We start from the raw sequence: 20,429 nt of genomic DNA, 5'->3' as shown, positions 1-20,429 counted from the left end.
GGAGGAAAGGCAGCAAGTAGTATTGCCATGTAAATGTCATCATGGTTACATGTGGTAACTGGCTGAGAACATTCACAGACCCTAGTAATCATCATCATTATCATCATCATCATTTCTTCGTTCCATTAAGCCAGGTGCGGTTGTGTATGAGCCTCCTCCAGTTTGTCCTATCCATCCACAGATGCTGCGACGCCAGTTCACATCTCTAATTTCAAGGTCCTTCATTATCTGTTTTTCCCAAACATCACGAGATCTTCCTCTTTGTCTCTTCCCAGGAACGTTGTGGTCAAAGTATGTTCGAGGAGTCCTGTGAGGGACCATTCTTTTCATGTGACCATACCATTGCAATCTCTTCACTTCTAGAGTGTCCAGCAAGCTTCTTTCCAATCCAAGCTGTAGTTGGATATCCACATTCCTTATTTTATCCATTTTTGTTTTTTTGTAGACAAGAATGGAGGAACTTCATTTCTGTTGCCTGAAGACGACTCTTTGTTGGTCCAGTAAGTGTTGCTGCTTCCTGGCCATACATTAATATACAGTAGGTACTAGATATGTTTTGTACAAGCTGATCTTGGAAACTAACGGAAATATTTCATCCCAAAGTATTTGACGTACAGCGTGATAGAATTTAGAAGCTTTATGTATTCTGTTGCTAATCTCTTGATGTATGGTATTGTCCAATGACAGAATACTACCTAAATACTGGAGTTGTCAACAATATCCATCCATAACCAATAATAAATATAATCAAGAGAAGAGCAGAAAAGCAACTCTGAGCTGATTCTACTTGCTACATTATTTTGTTTTCCAGGGAAGAAACCAAACAGTCTGCGAGAACTCCTTGCATTCATTGGGTATGAGAAATACTGGCCTCGCTTGAGAGACCAAGGTGTCGATCTTGAAGTCTTCCTCTCGCTGTCCGAAGCAGATCTCAAGGAGCTCGGAGTTGAGTAAGTATGAACATGTTCTGCAACCAGTAGAAGTGTAGCGGATAGCTGAAGTTAATACCAAACAGTACTGAAAAGTAAGAGGTATATAGAAAGACTAGCTGTAGTACCCGGCGTTGCCCGGATAGTTTTTGAATGTTTACCTTTAATATTTTTATTACCAGTTAGTTAAGTGTGAAGTGAATGCTTGTAGAATTCTTTTTGAGATGTTGATTTTTCGACTTACCATGTAGTTTTAGAGTTATTTAGATGTATCTGACTTCAGGTTTTAGATTATTTAATTATCGAGTAAACACTAATCTCGGTCATTTTATACTATTTACTTTTAAGCCCTTCTCAGCTCCTGCCTCGATGGAGGCTGAACGTGGACTTAAACGCTGTCCACAGCGTCACAGTTCGTATCAGCGACACATAAACAATGGATTTCGACATTAATATTGGTTATTTTCCTTATTTTTGCACGTCAGCCCCTCTCATTCCCCAACACCAGCGGGGGCTAGGTGTATCTGACCTCCACAGTAATGTTTTCTATATAGTAAGTTAAGTTTGATTGAGAGATATGCTAGAACATACACACATACATCCTTAAACTCTGTCCCTTTGGACGTTTTCAATTTTTTGCCAGTTCTCATCCGCCTGCCGAGTACGACTGAGCTTTATCTTAAACGGCATCCAGAGTGTTACAGTTCATTTCAGCGACCTCGAAAACTATGGATTAGACACAAATTTCAGTCGTTTTCGGTTAATTTTTACACTTCGCCCCTACTTTAGAGGCTAGGAGTCTCTTACCCCAGACAGTAGGTCCAGTATACACACATGCATCCATTCTCTCGGTCATTTTAGAAATTTTGTTTTTCACTTTTTCTCACCGCTATGCAAAAGGAGGCAGAAATTGGACTTCTAAAAAATTGGAGCGTTACTATTCATCTCAGCGATCCCGAAAAGAATGGATTCGACACTATTTTCGATTATTTCTACATCTCATCCCGTCGTAGGTGTGCCAGGGTTGTCATACTTCCACGCACTTTGTCTCCTGATAATAAGTCATAAGTGACCAAGTTTGTTTGAAATTGTTCCCGTAGTCCCGAAACGTATGGATTCAACATTGATATCGGTCATTTTCAGTCTTAATTACATTTTGTCCCATTATCTAAGGCTTCTAGGGGTGTCTTTCCCCCTTAGTATGTTTTCAGGTAGTAGGTAATATTTGTATTAAGTTCTGCTGACAGTTATACTGGAACGTACAAAAAACATCCTTAATCTCGGTCATTTGGATATTTTCTGTTCTTGACTCCTCACCCGCCTGGCAATTGGGGATCAACTTGGACTTAAACGACAACCGGAGTGTCACTCCTCATTTAAGCGACCCCTAAAACCATGGATGTGACATTATTTTCGATTATTTTATATCTAACTCCCTTCCTAACCACCCACCACAAAAGGGGCCTTAATTTGGACTTTAAAAGTCCAGAGTGTCACTATTCATCTCAGCGACCCCGAAAACTATGGATTCGACACTATTTTCGATAATTTTATATACTTCCCCTCTTCCCCGATGGGGGCTGAACTTGGTTTAAAAGATTCCGGAGTTACACTGTTCAGTTCAGTGGCCCCGAAAAGTATGGATTGGACAATACATTCGATGATTTTTATACATCAGCCCCCTCGCACCTCCCCCGCTCCTAAGGGCGCCTGGGGTGTCTTACCCTCACGTGGTTTGTCTCATGATACTAAAATTCTGGACTGCCGCTATTCATCTCAGCGACCCCAAAAACTGTGGATTCGACACTAATTACGATTATTTTTATATATCACTCCCCCTCGCCCCCCACCCCAAAGGGGGATGAACTTGGAATTAAAAATTTCCCGGGATGTCACTGTTCATCTAAGCGACCCCGAAAAGTATGGATTCGACACTATTTTCGTTTATTTTTATATATGACCACCACTTGCCCCCCCGCCCCTAATGGTTCCTGGGGTGTCTTACCCCCACGTGGTTTGTCTCCTGATAATAAAAATCCGGAGTGTCGCTATTCACTTTGACGACCCTGAAAACTATGTATTCGACACTATTTTCGATTACATGTATATATCACTTCCCACTCGCCCCCACACCAAAGGGTCTGAACTTGGACTTTAAAAAAATTGGAGTGTCACTATTCATCTCAGCAACCCCGAAAAGTATGTATTCGACACTACTTTGATGATTTTTATATCTCAAGCCCTCCGCCCCCAACCCATAAGGTTTCCTGGGGTGTCCTATCCCCATGTGGTTTGTCTCCCAATATTAAAATTCCGGAGTGTTACTATTCATCTCGGCGACCCCGAAAACTGTATATTTGACACTAAATACGATTATTTTTATATCTCACCCCCCTTGCTCCCCGCCCCAAAGGGGGATGAACTTGGACTTTAAAAAAATTCCGAGTATCACTATTCATCTCAGCGACCCAGAAAAGTATGGATTAGACACTATTTTCGTTTTTTTTATATATGACCCCCTCGCCCCCCGCCACTAAAGGTTTCTGGGGTGTCTTACCTCCACGTGTTTTGTCGCCTGATACTAAAAATCTGGAGTGTCGCTATTCACTTTGGCGACCCCGAAAACTATGTATTCGACATTATTTTCGATTATTTGTATATATCACTCCCCCCTCGCCCCCACCCCAAAGGGGGCTGAACATGGACTTTAAAAAAATTGGAGTGTCACTATTCATCTCAGCGACCCCGAAAAGTATGGATTCGACACTATTTTCGTTTATTTTTATATATGACCCCCCTTGCCCCCAACCCCTAAGGGTTCCTGGGGTGATTACCCCCACGTGGTTTGTCTCCTGATACCAAAAATCCGGAGTGTCGCTATTCACTTTGGCGACCCCGAAAACTATGTATTTGACACTATTTTCTATTATTTGTATATATCACTCCCCCCTCGCCCCCACCCCAAAGGGGGCTGAACTTGGACTTTTAAAAAATCGGAGTGTCACTATTCATCTCAGCGACCCCGAAAGTATGCATTCGACACTACTTTCGATGATTTTTATATCCCCGCCCCTATGGGTTCCTGGGGTGCCCTACCCCCACGTGATTTGTCTCCTGATAGTAAAAATCTGGAGTGTCAGTATTCACCTCAGCGACCCTAAAGAGTACTCGACATTCTTTTCGATTATTTTTATATATCACTCCCCCCTTGTCCCCCACCCTAAAGGCGGCTGAACTTGGAATTTAAAAATTCCTGGGATGTCACTATTCACCTAAGCGACCACGAAAAGTATGGACTCGACACTATTTTCGATTATGTGTATATATCACTCCCCTCTCGCCCCCACCACAAAGGGGGCTAAACTTGGACTTTAAAAAAATTCCGAGTATCACTATTCATCTCAGCGACCCAGAAAAGTATGGATTAGACACTATTTTCGTTTTTTTTATATATGACCCCCTCGCCCCCTGCCACTAAAGGTTTCTGGGGTGTCTTACCTCCACGTGTTTTGTCGCCTGATTCTAAAAATCTGGAGTGTCACTATTCACTTTGGCGACCCCGAAAACTATGTATTCGACATTATTTTCGATTATTTGTATATATCACTCCCCCCTCGCCCCCACCCCAAAGGGGGCTGAACATGGACTTTTAAAAAATTGGAGGGTCACTATTCATCTCAGCGACCCCGAAAAATATGGATTCGACACTATTTTCGTTTATTTTTATATATGACCCCCCTTGCCCCCAACCCCTAAGGGTTCCTGGGGTGATTACCCCCACGTGGTTTGTCTCCTGATACCAAAAATCCGGAGTGTCACTATTCACTTTGGCGACCCCGAAAACTATGTATTTGACACTATTTTCTATTATTTGTATATATCACTCCCCCCTCGCCCCCGTCCCAAAGGGGGCTGAACTTGGACTTTTAAAAAATCGGAGTGTCACTATTCATCTCAGCGACCCCTAAAAGTGTGGATTCGACACTATTTTCGTTTATTTTTATTTATGACCCCCCTCGCCCCCCACCCCTAAGGGTTCCTGGGGTGTCTTACCCCCACGTGGTTTGTCTCCTGATACTGAAAATCCGGAGTGTCGCTATTCACTTTGGCGACCCCGAAAACTATCTATTCGACATTATTTTTGATTATTTTTATATATCACTCCCCCCTCGCCCCCACCCCAAAGGGGGCTGAACTTGGACTTTAAAAAAATTGGAGTGTCACTATTCATCTCAGCGACCCCGAAAAGTACGGATTCGGCACTATTTTCATTTATTTTTATATATGACCCCCCTCGCCCCCCCCCCCGCCCATAGGGGTGTTTGGGATGTCTTACCCCCACGCGTTTTGTCTCCTGATACCAAGTCATAAGTGTATCAAATTTGGTTGAAATCGCTCCAATATTTTGGGAGGAGATGTGGTACAAACCCACCCACCCACATACATACAAAGACTTTTATATATATATATAGATATAGATTAGGAATATAAGTTGGATCACATATTGGGATAACCATGATGACGGTGGAGCATGTAGGTATTTGCTTCATGACAAGGATGGGCATTGGGTAGCGATGGAACAGTTCTGGTTGCTCCTGTTCTGTAAAATTACTGTGTTCCACGTTACAGTTCCAAATAACAGTCCGGAGTTTAGGAGGTGGGGGAATTAGAAAATATCAACAAACATAGTGTTCATGTATGCTAATTCCAAAATTGTTCCCTCATTGCGAGTTTCATGGTTTGTTTTAATTGGATGTGCTTTACAATAGTTGAACCTAAACAAGGTAAACTGGTACCTCTCCTTATGAAGAGAATACTAGGTGCAATATGAGTAGGATCACAGGAATTCAGAGCGAATAGTTAGCTGATGACGTGATTAGTTAAGGAGACTTGCTAGGTGAAGCTGAATCTGAGAACTAAGAAATCTGCATTGAGTGACATAAGCTTCTCACATAGTTATGTTTATTCGTCTGATGGTATTTATACATTCTAATAGTTAGGATATATTCTAATACCAGAAATTTACAAATTGCTGTAGATAGCACAGCACAAAACGCCGTAAACCACGGTAAAAATAGTGATAGTTGATGATAAATGTGATTAAACACAGCAAAAACTAAAAGGAACCAAGATTAATATAATCATGTCATGGATACTCGCCACGAATTTGCTATCTGCCATAATCCTTACGAAGACACGCACCTCTTACATACTCATATTATGCTGGCTCTCTTCCCTGGTCCCTTAGTGCACACTGCTGCTCATTGCACCCAATGACTACTGTAGTTTCAAGAAACACAGTAAACAGTGTAGAGAAACAGCGCTCATGTTCTCCCAGAGCCTGAACAATCTGCGAACCATTGGCGCTTGCGAGGATCTCGAACAGTAGACCATGCGTATTGCTAGACCAATCCCAGTGCAGTGCAAGCGATATGGAACTCATTCGTTTCAGAAGAGGATGTTGTGGCGTACTCTTCATTTTAAGAAGAGTTCAGAGTCTGGAACAGTTCCAAAATAACTGTTATTTTTCCTTTCTCTGCATGTGGGGACATCTTGACATCTCTCGTTGACGCTGTGCTTTGTTAATGGTCATTGCAAAGGCAAGATGTAACGGGAACTGCCTCCTTTTAAATTTTGAAAGGTAGGTTAATGTCAGTAGACACCAAATCAATCCTAGGTAGATAAATTCCCTGTTTCTTGGAAGCACCTGTAATATCAGATTTTATAATTTTCTTTATACAGTTCTCTATCAAACACACTCCATTTATTAAACCAAAGGCCACATCATATTTCTTAAAAGTATTACAATTGAACCAGCTTTCAATTTTGATACATGTGGATACATTCCAGGTGGTACAACAGAGTGTAGGTATTCTACAGGTATGCTGCTTTCAAAATCTGTGTCAGATTCATCATCTGTCAACACTGCTGCATTCCGTAAAACTTACTGGGATTAGGTGAACTTACTCTGTTATAATAACTTGAAAAATAAAAGTGTATACAATTGCAAAAATGTGACTTGCCAATGAATTACTACTTCTTAAGTCATTGGGAACTCTTATATCATATCCTATTTCACTTTTAAATTCATTATTTCCTAGTTGTAGTAGTCATGCCGCAAATTCCTATTCGGAACGCTTTGTACGCATATTTGTCTTAAAGTGCAATACTTTTTATTTGTTATCATAATTTAACATGCCGGATACATGGCTTAACTAGCCTTGAATACCTACGACAGAAAGAACTTCGCAAAAATCTCCCCCAAATATGACAGTTTTACCACACATTTCTTTTTCACACTTCATAATGTCCATTAGTAAGTGATGAATACAATTTACAGGAATCATCAAAGCTTCATCAATAACAATAACATACATGCATTATCATTAAATACTGTTATGCCTTTCAGCATTCAGTCTGCAAGCCTCTGTGAATTTACTAAATTTTGCCACAATCCTCTATTTGCAACTAGTGCTGTGGCCTCATGTAGTTCTATACCTCTTATCTTTAAATCGCTAGAAACTGAGTCTAACCATCGTCGTCTTGTTCTCCCTCTGCTTCTCTTACCCTCCATAACAGAGTCCATTATTCTCCTAGGTAACCTATCCTCCTCCATCCGCCTCACATGACCCCACCACCGAAGCCAGTTTATGCGTACAGATTCATCCATCTAGTTCATTCCTAACTTAGCCTTTATCTCCTCATTTGGAGTACCCTTCTGCCATTCCTCCCACCTGTTTGTACCGGCAATCATTCTTGCTACTTTCATGTCTGTTCCTTCTAACTTATGAATAAGCTATCCTGAGTCCACCCAGCTTTCGCTCCTGTAAAGCAAAGTTGGTCTGAAAACAGACCGATGTAAAGATAGTTTCGTCTGGGAGCTGACTTCCTTCTTACAGAATACTGTTGATCGCAACTGCGAGCTCACTGCATTAGCTTTACGACACCTTGATTCAATCTCACTTACTATATTACCATCCTGGGAGAACACACAACCTAAATACTTGAAATTATCGACCTGTTCTAGCTTTGTATCACCCATCTGACATTCAATTCTGTTGAATTTCTTACCTACTGACATCAATTTAGTCTTTGAAAGGCTAATTTTCATACCATACTCATTGCACCTATTTTCAAGTTCCAAGATATTAGACTGCAGGCTTTCGGCACAGTCTGCCATTAAGACCAAGTCGTCAGCATAGGCCAGACTGCTTACTACATTTCCACCTAACTGAATCCCTCCCTGACATTTTATACCTTTCAGCAGATGATCCATGTAAACTACAAACAGCAAAGGTGAAAGATTACAGCCTTGTCTAACCCCTGTAAGTACCCTGAACCAAGAACTCATTCTACCATCAATTCTCACTGAAGCCCAATTGTCAACATAAATGCCTTTGATTGATTTTCATAATCTACCTTTGATTCCATAGTCCCCCAGTATGGCGAACATCTTTTCCCTCGGTACCCTGCCTAGATCTACGAAACATAAACACAACTGCCTATTCCTCTCGTGTATGTATGTTGTATGTTGGGTATTCAGCCCGAACGCTGGTTGGATCCTCAACAGGTTCACCATTAGCTGTCATAGATGGCCTAATTGTCACTGAAGAGGCGTACTGGGGAAATGAGGAGTGAGGTAGTTTCCCGTTGCTTTCCTCACTGAGCCAGAAGTTGCTATTGCACATCCGTCTGCCGAGCCCACTGAAATGTGTGCAGCACCTGACCCTATGAGCGACATTTTCACACCATTCATAGCAGGGACTGGCTGCATAAGGAATGGCATTACTAGCGTCACTCATACCTCAGCCACTTTCGTATTGTCAAAGCCAAGTGTAAGACTGAGACAGGTCAATGAAAGTAACAATTTTATTCTAGCCCATACCAGAAGACATAGTGCACTGTAAACACTACATCTTGCCAGCAAAGGCCAATTCCTCTCGTATCCTCTCGTAGCATTTTTCGCATACTGAAAATCTGATCCTGACAGCCCCTCTGTAGTCTGAAACCACGCTGGTTTTCATCCAACTTCCTCTCAACTATCGATTGCACCCTCCCTTCCAAGATGCCAGTGAATACTTTGCGTGGTACACTAATCAATGAGATACCTCGATAGTTGTTGCAGTTCTTCCTGTACCCGTGCTTATAGTTACGTGCATTTTCTGCATTTGTCCAGTCTGAAGGTACCTTACTGTTGTGTGTGTCCTCCGCCGCCTGCAAGCTCCTCAACCCGCCTCGCATTGACTCTTCTAGATACCACGAGGTGTGGACTGCAGCGCGCTGATGTAATCGTGTGACGTCAGCCAGCGTGTATAAACTGGGCGACGTCTTCTCCACTCCAGGCACTCCACAGTGTCCAGCGATGAGACTACACCGTACGTCGGACACGGAAGTACCCTCTTAAAAAAGTGTACTGAACAGGTGGACTAATTCTGTTCGGGAGGTCTCACCTCAGGAAATCTTCGCCTCAAGTTATCCTGCCTCCCGTATCACCGACATACATCCTGCCTAGCATTCTGCTACCACGAACTTTACTCCAAGTTCCCTTTATAATTCTCCAAACCATAGATAGTCATCAGCTATCACAAACATTCATTCCTTCGGATATCCTATCTCATCAAGATAGATATCATTGTACATATAAAATCCAAGTATATAAATGTACATATTTCTCAGACAATCAGTCAACTAGTTTAGGTTATTATTTAACGTGTGCAGCACTTCAAGCAGCAAGTCAAATTTCGTTCATTTTTGTATATACTGTGTGAATATTTACAAACTAATAAACTTTTATGTTGTGCTTTGTATATCGTGATTCTTGTATACAACACAACACTTACCAACACTCCATGATAATCTTACTACTGTACTCTCTGAAGCCATTTCATTCCTGCCTTCCCACTAGACTTCACCATTTCAGGTCTAATTTCATCTATTCCTGCTTCTTTATGACAATAGAGTTTATTTACCATCCTTTCTACTTCCTCAAGCATAATTTCACCAACACCATTTTCCTCCTCCCCATGAGCTTGGCTGTTTGCAACACCATCAGGAAGATTTCCTTTTACGTTGAGAAGCTGTTCAAAAGATTCCCTCCACCTCTCCAGTGATTCCCTGCTATCTATTATGAGTTCACCTGAATTACTCAAAACACTGTTCATTTCCTTTTTCCCTCCCTTCCTAAGATTCTTTATTACTGTCCAGAAAGGTTTCCCTGCTGCTTGACCTAGCCTTTCCAGGTTATTACCGAAATCTTAACATGACTTCTTTTTGGATTCAACAACTATTTGTTTTGCTCTGTTGCTTTCATCTACGTACCAATCCCTGTCTGCCTCGGCCCTTGTTGAATTCATGAAGCAGGATGCTGCCCTACTCACACAGTCCAAGTGAGGATCTCTCCTCTAACGGGTTATGGACCACCGGTGGATTGTATAGTCCTAGCCGCCTGAGCACAAGGAGGGCCATGGCTCAGAATTTGTCCGAGATGCCTACTCATATTCCATAGCAACTGGTATCCCGACTCTCAGGACCACTTACTAGGCCACTCAGCCGTTGCTCATGGTTCACGAACTAGTCCGTGACTACAGTAACCCACACCGTGAACTATTAATTTAAAAAAAAAAAATAATAATAATAATGGCTGATTTTTGCAAAACGTCTGCTTCTGAGCTGTTCCGTCTAATGCACGAAAATGAACTTTCTGTTACTGGAACAGAGAAACCAAAAGTTTTGTAAATTGTCGTACCATCTGGTAATAACAAAGTTGCAATTCCTGTCCATGCAGCAGCGATTGCTTCTAACCATGTATACTAAACTTGGAGCAGCCTTCTGGAGCTTCAAAAGAAAAAAGGTTTCCGACTTGATTTTACAGAGCCCTCTATCGGGCTGGCATAGAAAGATCAGTGGAGACAACTTACATAGATCATCATATTATTTGAATAAGTAACTATTTAATGCAAATTATCAACTTAGTGAAATAAATACTATTTTCCTAGTAATCCTGATATGGAGACCTTTCTTTTGATGTAGTATTATTGCGTTAGTATTACGGTCTCTCACAATATTGCATTAAACATTCAAATTATTTGTATATATGTATTTTATTGATATTCACATATTGAATATAGGTGGACCCACTCTCACCCCATTTAACATGGAAACATTTGTCTCAAGAAGTACTTAACATAGTTTGAAAATGATATCGCATCTGAATTTGTAATGCCTACATCTCTAATGCTAGAAGAAACCTTGTTGTTAGTATGGTAGTATAGTACCATTATCTCAGCAGATGTTGCCTCTAGAAAAGTGTTGAAAGTTCGATTAGAGTCCTTTGATAACTGAAAGTGAAAAACATATTTTGAAAATCTTGAATGGCTTAAGTTATTTACGTTAACATCCTAGAGAGAGAGAGAGAGAGAGAGAGAGAGAGAGAGTGTGTGATGGAATCTACAATTCTGTGAATAAGCATTTGAGACAGGAAGGAAGTTTGGACACTGAAATTGTCTCGCATGGGCTGAGGACAATTGAAAGTGCATGGATTGGGACTGTGAGGGGGGGGGAGAGATATGGTGATTGTTTGAAGGGAAGAGACAAGTACAAGTAGAAGCTTAGCTTGTGGTAGCCACCCCATACTTTCAAACTGACAAGTTACGGGAAGAAACAGAGTCATGATATTGCAATATTTCCTTTGATCAATCAATCACCACTGATCTGCCTGCCTGATGGTGGTGATCGTTAAGGCATCAAGCTTCTATGGTCTGACACTGTGGTTAGCCGCTTTGAGTCCCATTGGTTGAAAAAAATGTCACCATCAGAATGTTGCCCGGCAGGGTAGGAGAGGTGGTGGTATACAATTCCTAATCACTAAATTGTATGCCAAAAGCCTGGATTACCCGCTGTTGGTGGTGATTCGTCTGTCGGATGACGTTAAGCCCTGAGCAGACACGCTGGGTTTATTTTGCAAGAGTAGGCTATATGCTGGCACTGGGTTTCGCCCTCTTCCTACGTCATCATCTCTCTCCCAGATGTGCGGGTCGCCCAGGTGCAGCAGACGGGCCGAAAATGTCCTCGGACTCTCCCGGCACTCGATGCCACGAAATAAATAAGAATCCCACTGATCTGCCGTTAGAGTCTCTCATCCAGGTGGTGGATTCCGTATCAATTGTTTACCTAATCTTTTCGTAAATGGGTTCGAATCCCACCACTGGCAGTTCTGAAGATGATATTCCATGGTTTCCCATTTTCACACTAGGCAAATGCTGGGGCTGTACCTTAGTTAATGGCTGCTTCCTTCCCACTTCTAGCCCTCTCCTATCCCATCATTGCTATAAGAAATATCTGCGTCGGTTCAACGTAAAGTAGATTGTACAAAAAAAATCAATGATTTTTAACAAACTTTTAAATTTATTGAGCATGTCTCTTGGTAAATCATTCCAATCTCTCCTCTTCCTTTAAACAAATATTTTCCCCAATTTGTCCTCTTGAATTCCAACTTTATCTTCATATTGTGATCTTTTCTACTTTTAAAGACACCACTCAAGCTTATTCGTCTATTGATGTCATTCCATGCCATCTCTCCACAGACTGATTGTAGCATACCACGTACCTGAGCAGCTCGTCTCCTTACTCCCAAGTCTTCTCAGTCCAGAGTTTGGAATATTTTTGTAACATTACACTTTTGTCAGAAATCACCTTGAACAAATTGTGCTGCTTTTCTTTGGATACTTTGCATTTATTGAATCCTTATTTTACATTATTCTGGTCAGTTAGCATTTGTGACTTGCAACTGAGATGACCATGGTCTTACTCATAGATCGTCAGATGTCACACATTGGATCCCGCACAGAACAGTGCAAGTCTTGTATTTAAAGATCTGCGAGGATGAATCAATTTATTACTTTTTCTTTGCTTCTTCTTGGCCGGGGGGGGGGAGGAGCACCCTGCACCCCACACCTCAGTTTTACAGCCGAATTACCTTCCCAACACCAATCGTATGTGGAGGGATGCATGTATTATTGCACGCTTCTTTGGTGTCTGGTAGTGTGATGTGTTTTGTGTAACCCAGAGGATCAACTATATGCAGTTAAACATCGCTGGTCTGACCAGCAATCAAACCTGGGGTCCTATCATATGAGGATTGGTATTCTGACCACTCGGCGAAGGTGTCATACTATTACTTCTTTATTCATTTAAATTGTAAGGATAATGTATGTAAGAACATTTTCATTTTTACGGACAGCCGAGCGGCCATTAAGGCACTAGAGGCAGTCCGCATAATATCCAGAATTGTCTGGTATTGCCACTCGCTTCTCCTGAAGCTCTCAAAGTACAGCATTGTCAAAATTATATAGGTACCAGGGCATGAAGGAAATGAAAAGGCAGTTAAACTGGCTAGGAAAGTGGCAGAAATACATTTTATAGGCCCAGAACCTATATGCGGGATTTCCTATGGACAAGCCCGAAATACATAGGAAAATGTGTACAAAAGAAACAAACGGATAACTGGAAAAATACTCCAGGATGCAGGCTTGCAAAGGAAGTGATAAAAGGACCAAACACAAAGCATACTAAAGAACTGTTCAAACTCATTAGAGAAAATATAAGATGAGTAGTTGGACTGTTGACAGGGCACTGCCATCTGAAAAACACCTACATAGAAATGGAGGGATGAGAGACAACGTATATAGGAAATGCAACGAAGCAGAGGAATCAGCTGGACACATACTTTTCGAATGTGAGGCGCTGGGTAGAATCAGACTCTCCACTCTAGGACTACCAGGTGAAGAGAAAGAAAAAATCCAAGAAGACCCAATAAGACCAGTCTGCAGCGTTGTGAAGGGAGCAGGTGTATATAGGTGGAAATGAAGAAGAAACATGGTAGCAAAATATCTTAGAGGCCGACGCTAATTAGGAACTAATATTTAGAGGCCCCATGAAGAAAAGGACAATGTTGTATCACATGTTAAAAAGAACTTTGGAAATTTTTGTTCTGTTTTAAGAGGAAATACAACTAGGTAGTCATCCTCTCTGAACAAATTAAATGGAGACAAAAATTCATATAATATAGATGAAACACAATTAAATAAATAATACATTATCAAACAAGTGTTATCACTAGGGGGCAGATGTTGTCAAACTGCCATCCTTTTTCACTTTGCATTAGAATGTTACTCAGTAGTATAGAAATTCATTCTGAGATATAACAAAGGAAAATAACATGTTTTTAATTTACATTCTTTTGCATTTTTTTTCTTTTTCTTTTTTTTTTTTTTTTTTTTTTTTTTCAGATTTGGGATGATTGGTTTTAAGAAGGTTTTAGGTCAATATATAGTTTTCAAGAATTTTTACATTATTGTAATTATTTAATGAATTTTAAGTGTGTATTTTTTGTCAGACTGATCAAAATCTGCAAGTGACAATATTAAAAAAATTACAAATTTTTTCGTACATATGGGTAGATTTGCGAAATATCTTTCGTGGCCAAGCAAACTGACCAGCAGTGTCAGTGACTAAGAAAGAGTAAGGAAAAGATTTATAACTGAGTCTTGTGCAGGCTTATAACACAGGACTCTGATAATTAGGAGAAAGTATTTGCTAACGTGTCTCAATCAAGTTAAAGCATGGATAGCATTCTGTGAGTTAAATGCCACATGTGGCAAAATTGTTGAATTGCATAACAAAATCCTCCTCAAATATAAGGTTAAACATCATGGTTAGTTGTAAACTTGGCATGTAGCTTTCAGTAGCAGGAATCGCAATCTCCATGTTGGCCAATGACAAGTGAGTTAGACGTCACGTGATGAATGTTCTAGACAAATTTAATGTTAATGTTACCAAGTGTTCTCTTGTAGTATTTTTAAGACGGGCAAAAATACAACCTGTGACAATAAAGTTCGGTTTATGAAGTCAGAACAGTCGATCCGGCAACACTGGTGACACCCAACGCTGCACCTGCGTAGCAGCAGGTTTTGAGCATCGTGTGTGTGCCGTGTAAGACCTGTTTGACACAGTGCGTGTTAGTGCGTTGGTTCTGAACTGCGAACAGGAACATGAACGACTAAAAGATCAATGTACACTTTTGTTTTAAGCTTGCAAGACACCAAAAGAAACGCATGCGATGCTGGTACCTGTTTATGGAGATCAAGCACTGTGCTTGAAGTGTCTGCACGAGTGGTTTGCCCATTTTCGAGGAGGCCGGGAAGGTGTTTCTGACAACCCCGCGTAGCGGAAGACGACAACATTGAGAAGGTGAGGACATTAATCACGAATGATTGGCGATTCACTGTGCACTTGATAGCGGATGAACTGCAGGAAAGAGATTTGCCTATATTCCTGACATCCATCGAAATGTAACGATGCCTTTGAACACCATCCCAAAGGAAGCCTTCTTGCAAAGTTTCCAGGAAATGCATCGCCGAGCTCAGCAGTGCATAGTTATGGGAGGGTACTAGTTCGAAGGACGGTAAGGTCACTATCATGCCTTGTTCATCTATTTTGATAGTACAGGACTATTCATCAAACTTTATTGTCACAGGTTGTATAAGAATGATTAATCCCAGTGTAATTGAGAGGTGTTAAAATGAATGCTTTGAAACTGCGAGACGCTGACAAATTCTTGACTACTACATTATGGCAATCAGTGGAAAACATTTGACAACGTCGAGTTTTAGACAAATTTTCTGAAAACAATGGGGAATGATGCGACAGAGAATGAGGAAGAGGAAGTTTTTGTAGAAACCGATGATTTGATGGTTTAGATGTTCCGTTTGTGTGAATAAGCACCGTTAATATACATTGAAATATTTTGATCATGATTTTCTGTTATTTCACTTGCAGTTATGCCAATTTCCTAAGAATTTTGCATGCAGAAGTGGAAATCTCGACCTGTTAGTTGCAAACTTGTTAATCTTCAATTTTATTATTTTTATTTTATTTTTTTGCTTAACGTCGCACCGACACAGATAGGTCTTATGGCGATGATGGGACAGAAAAGGCCTAGGAATGACAAGGAAGCAGCCGTGGCCTTAATTAAGGTACAGCCCCAGCATTTGCCTGGTGTGAAAATGGGAAACCACAGAAAACCATCTTCAGGGCTGCCGACAGTGGGGTTCGAACCCACTATCTCCCGGATGCGAGCTCGCAGCTGCACGCTCCTAACCGCATGGCCAACTCACCCGGTATCTGCAATTTTAATAACGTCAGTGCTCAAAAGTCGTGGATGTTAGGTTATGCTGCATTTTAGAATGTTTAAGGGTAGAAAAAAAATTCATGCATATATCTCCTCTAGTTACGGAGTTCTAATAAATCTTTTTCTCATGTAAAATTGGGTTGATTGTACATTGGCAGTTTTTCTCAATTAACTTAAGTCTTGATCAGGGATTTCTCCAGACATGCTTGCTCTGGAGTATGGAGGGGGTCAAACATGTCCTGTATTGCGCTCTTAAACTCTTTGCAACCCTAGTTACAAACCATGGCGTAAAGTTAGGGAATTTGTGCTTTAGAAAATGTTAAGTTCATCCCATTATGATCTATGTTTCCTTGAGAGAAATGGAACACTGAATAGGATGAACACAATGCCGGGGTCAGTGCAGAGAGAAGGAGCAATAGAAACACTACATTCTAATAGTTTGGATACTTTCTAATTGTTTATTACTTATATCTTAACTGAGCAGAGTGGCCACACCTATGGATCTGCATTCGGGGGAAGTGATCGTTTGAAACCGACCATCAGTTGTCCATTTAAAGATAAAAATTTCATTGTTCCGTATTGAAATTATTGATGTTAAAAATTAAATAACTGGAAAGGAGGTTCAACCTATTCAATACTCAAAAGAAAGAAAGGTAGTTTTTTCAAGTCAACTGTTTACCAAGAACTTAGCTGGATTACGGGTGCTCATTCAGTTGTACTAATTGGCGTCGTATATTTTTATATACGTACTTGGCTTCCCGCAGCCGTGACAGGTTCTGGACCTTCGAAACGTTCTCCACTCTACTTTGGTGTTTATCCGCAGCGTGTGACCTTGAGTGTGCCGCGCTGGTCACCGGGAGCTGGCGGCTTTCTACTACAGATCTGTTCGTCTGCGAATTCAAGCCTTTTTGATCTTCGTATGTTGATTGGTAGTGTTGTGACTTTGTGCAGAAGAGAATGTGGTGTCGTGTCTTTGTGCCTAACAGTTTGTGAAATTGACCTCCAACATTCATAAACATTTTACATGTTTTTTATGGCTGATGATGACCTTGACTAAGGTCGAAACCGGTCCCATTTAAATAGAAATGTGATTGCTACGTTTCTTTCTTTTGAGTATTGAATAGGTTGAACCTCCTTTCCAGTTATTTCATTTTTAACATCAGTTGTCCTGAAAATGGTGTACTGTGGTTTCCCATTTTCACTTCCGGACAAGTGCTGGGCCACTTCCTATTCATAGCTCCTTCCATCTCCTTACCCAATCTCATTTGCCATCATTTATTTCATCTTTATTTGCTCTTCAACTGAGGCTGCCAACATGAAGGGCATCCAGCTGTAAAAAGAGGCCGTACATTTCATCTCACCTCATCCCCTACCCCGTATGAAGAAACAGGACTTAGGAGCAGATGTACAGTATTTTTCCTTCTCTTACATTCCCTTTTCTCATATCTATCTGGCTTTCTTCTATCCTACACTCATTGCACATGAAGGCTGTAGATCTTTCAAGATGTCCCTTTAAAGAGTGTTGATGCCCGCCCTCCTGATGTAGCTGAGAAGCAGAAACGAGCTCGTCTGAGACTGAGAAGAGATGGGTGTAGAAAAACTGAGACTGATGGGGAGAGAGCCTATCTATTGGAAAATAGCAGTGTGTGACAAAATGGAGGTTGTTCTTGTCTTAACATTATGTTGTCCTGCCTCCTCCTCTGACCTATCATTACACTTCTTTTCTAGTTCCTGTTTCTCTTCTTCTTCTTCTTTTATGACCGCATAAGACCACTTTAGTCTGTCTATTATCCGTGTCTCTTCAAAGGAACTGTTCGGGCTTTGCAGTACTTTTTTCATGTGTTCCAATCTTCGTGCCCTTTCTGGTGTTGAAAATATTTGTGTTGCGAGTTTCTTTCTTGTGAGTGTGCAAGAGATGCTTGTGTCCTGGTTGTTTTGTTTAATTTCATCTTGTCTGTGGTGTCGTGTGATGTAAGGCCAATTTCCTTCAGATTGTCCCTTATTTCTCTGATCTATCTTCAGCTTGTTGTGGTACTTTTTGAGTCAAGATTATACTGTACCAGTTGTTTCTGAAGTCTCATATCCGGCGTTCTGATGTGTCCAAAGAATCCCAGCCTCCTCTTATGCATAGAGTTCCAGCTCTTCGTACACGACTCTGTTGGGTACTATCCACCACTGTTTGTCTTTCTGGTATTTTTTGTTGATGCAGCTTCTTCCAATTCTTTCAATATTGTGGAGTCTGTTGGTCTTTGATTGTTCATTCAGGTGAAAGAGGATCTCTGCTGCATATGTGGCAACTGGTTTTATTATCCCCAGGTTTATCTCATGGTACCTATACACTACTTGAACCAGTTGCATATGCATGTGTACAGATGAGTTCATCTATTAAAAACAATATTTTATTGTTATAAAAATAATGTACGAATTGGAAGTGATGCAGTGGAAATCAATCTGCAAGTACGACGTATGTCTGTACATAACAAGGGAAATCCTGTACATGCACTTGGAACACAAATGATAGCAAATAATAACAATAAAAATGTCAAGAAAATATAGATGTGATTTCATCTATGGCCTTTATTTTAATGATCTATTACAATGGGTGATGAACCAACACAAGCAATGATGTTCCATCCTTACACCACAGAGGACAAAGTCCTGCTGGCTCTAAACAAGCTTGAAGTTCAAATGTAAGACATAAGATGACGCGACCTCATAGAGACGTCATGATACACTCTATTTCCACTGAAATCTCGCTTTCAAAAATTTCTTGGTTACATCCTTATTCCGGGAGATCTCTTAAACTGTTTTTTCTGTTTTGTGTGAATGGATAGGTTAATTTTTGTGGGCTAGCCAGCTTGTTTGTTCTTATTTCGGTCAACAGTGTCTAGTTTTTTGTTTGTTATTACATCTCCAGAGTATTTGAACTGGGTAACAATTTTGACCTTATTACCATTTATGCTCATTTCTTTCAGTGATGTTGGTTTTTCGAACATAATTTCTGTCTTTTCGAATGATATTCCGAGGCCAGTTTTGGTTGCAATGTTTTAGCTTGTTTGGACAGAGCAGGAGTGGTTGTAGAGAAGTTTGTATTCCTGTCTCTCTGCGACTTGATTTAACACTAGTTTGTTTCTTTCTAATACTATCATTAGCAAATATGGAAACTTTTCAGCTTACTTTTGTTTTTCTTTGCAGTAAGGTTGGTCCCAGGAAGGTCATGGCTAAAGCAATTGATACATGGAGAAGTACAAAATGAATTCACATAATTTTAAAATATATATATTTTACCAAATTTTGAACATATTATATAGTGCATATTCTATTTTTAACATTCCTTTGATATTAGAAGCCTTATAATTAAATCTCAACTGTGTAATCTTGAAAAAAAAAAAGAAATGGACTTTTGTAATTTTTTTCCAATACTGTAATAATTTATCTGAAATAAACTTGAATTGAGTTGTAAATGTAATAACTTTGGTTAAAGCATTTGACTCAATTTTCTTGTATTCATCGGCTCTCCTTTCTCCCTAGCCATTGTCCTCTGTTAATTAGTTTCTTGACTGAGACAGCCATCCATATACAGGGTGGCTGAAAACAACGTGAACCGGGTATATCTCTATTAAAGTGTTGTACATGCTGATAATTAATTTGAACCCCCTGTGGGTGGGGGGGACGCAGATGAATACACCCAAGGTATCCCCTGCCTGCAGTAAGAGGCGAATAAAAGGGGCCCCGGGTGCTCTTGACTTGGGGGCGTGGGTTGGCGACCATGAGGCACTTAGCTGAGTCCTGGCAATACTTCCACTTACTTGTACCAGGCTCCTTACTTTCATCTATCCTGTCCGACCTCCCTTGCTCAACTCGTGTTCTTTTCCAACCCCAATGGTATTAGAGCACTTGAGTCTTGGGAAGTCTTTCATTTTGACGCCCTTCGTGACCCTCGCATTTTTTCCGTTACCTCATTTTTTGAAGTGACGTATCCCTTCTTTATTTTTTCTCTCTCTAACCCCAATGAAGAGGGAGAAGAAATATTAAAAAAACAGATAATAACTGAAAAGAAAGGAAGGAGCGCTGGAGGTAAGTAGTCCATTAAGAAACTTTTGTTCTATTTGCGTTCTATCGGTTTTGGTACACAAAAATTTTTCACATCATCAACCAGGAACGCTGACCACGGGGGTGCTACCGTGCAAATAAAACTTAGGAAAATGTACCGACACTTCTAAATTTCTTTTTCGAACACTGGAAAATATTACATACGTCTTTAAATTTCAAATTTGTCTCAAAACAGAAAGAACTGGGATCTGTGTAAGTAC

At 40.6% G+C, this 20,429-nt stretch overlaps 1 protein-coding gene across 2 annotated transcripts in view; it reads left to right on the top strand.

The window, feature by feature from the left end:
* LOC136884443 (ankyrin repeat and SAM domain-containing protein 3) overlaps nucleotides 1-19,531 on the top strand; it is a 134,179-nt gene extending 114,648 nt beyond the window's left edge. The window contains exons 6-7 of one of the 2 annotated variants that reach the window (XM_067156610.2): nucleotides 812-950; nucleotides 19,312-19,531. In XM_067156610.2, the coding sequence (XP_067012711.1) occupies nucleotides 812-950; nucleotides 19,312-19,372 (200 nt within the window). In that variant the 3' untranslated portion in view covers nucleotides 19,373-19,531. Of the gene's footprint in view, nucleotides 1-811; nucleotides 951-14,215; nucleotides 14,325-19,311 lie in introns of those variants that run through there. The other variant, XM_068229875.1, reaches the window with a different exon arrangement.
* Nucleotides 19,532-20,429: the final 898 nt, after the last annotated feature.

Source organism: Anabrus simplex, chromosome 12, assembly GCF_040414725.1.
Source record: "Anabrus simplex isolate iqAnaSimp1 chromosome 12, ASM4041472v1, whole genome shotgun sequence".
Lineage (NCBI taxonomy): Eukaryota > Metazoa > Arthropoda > Insecta > Orthoptera > Tettigoniidae > Anabrus > Anabrus simplex.
The sequence above is the reverse complement of the archived record's forward strand: the minus strand, read 5'-3'. Positions and strand labels throughout refer to the sequence as shown.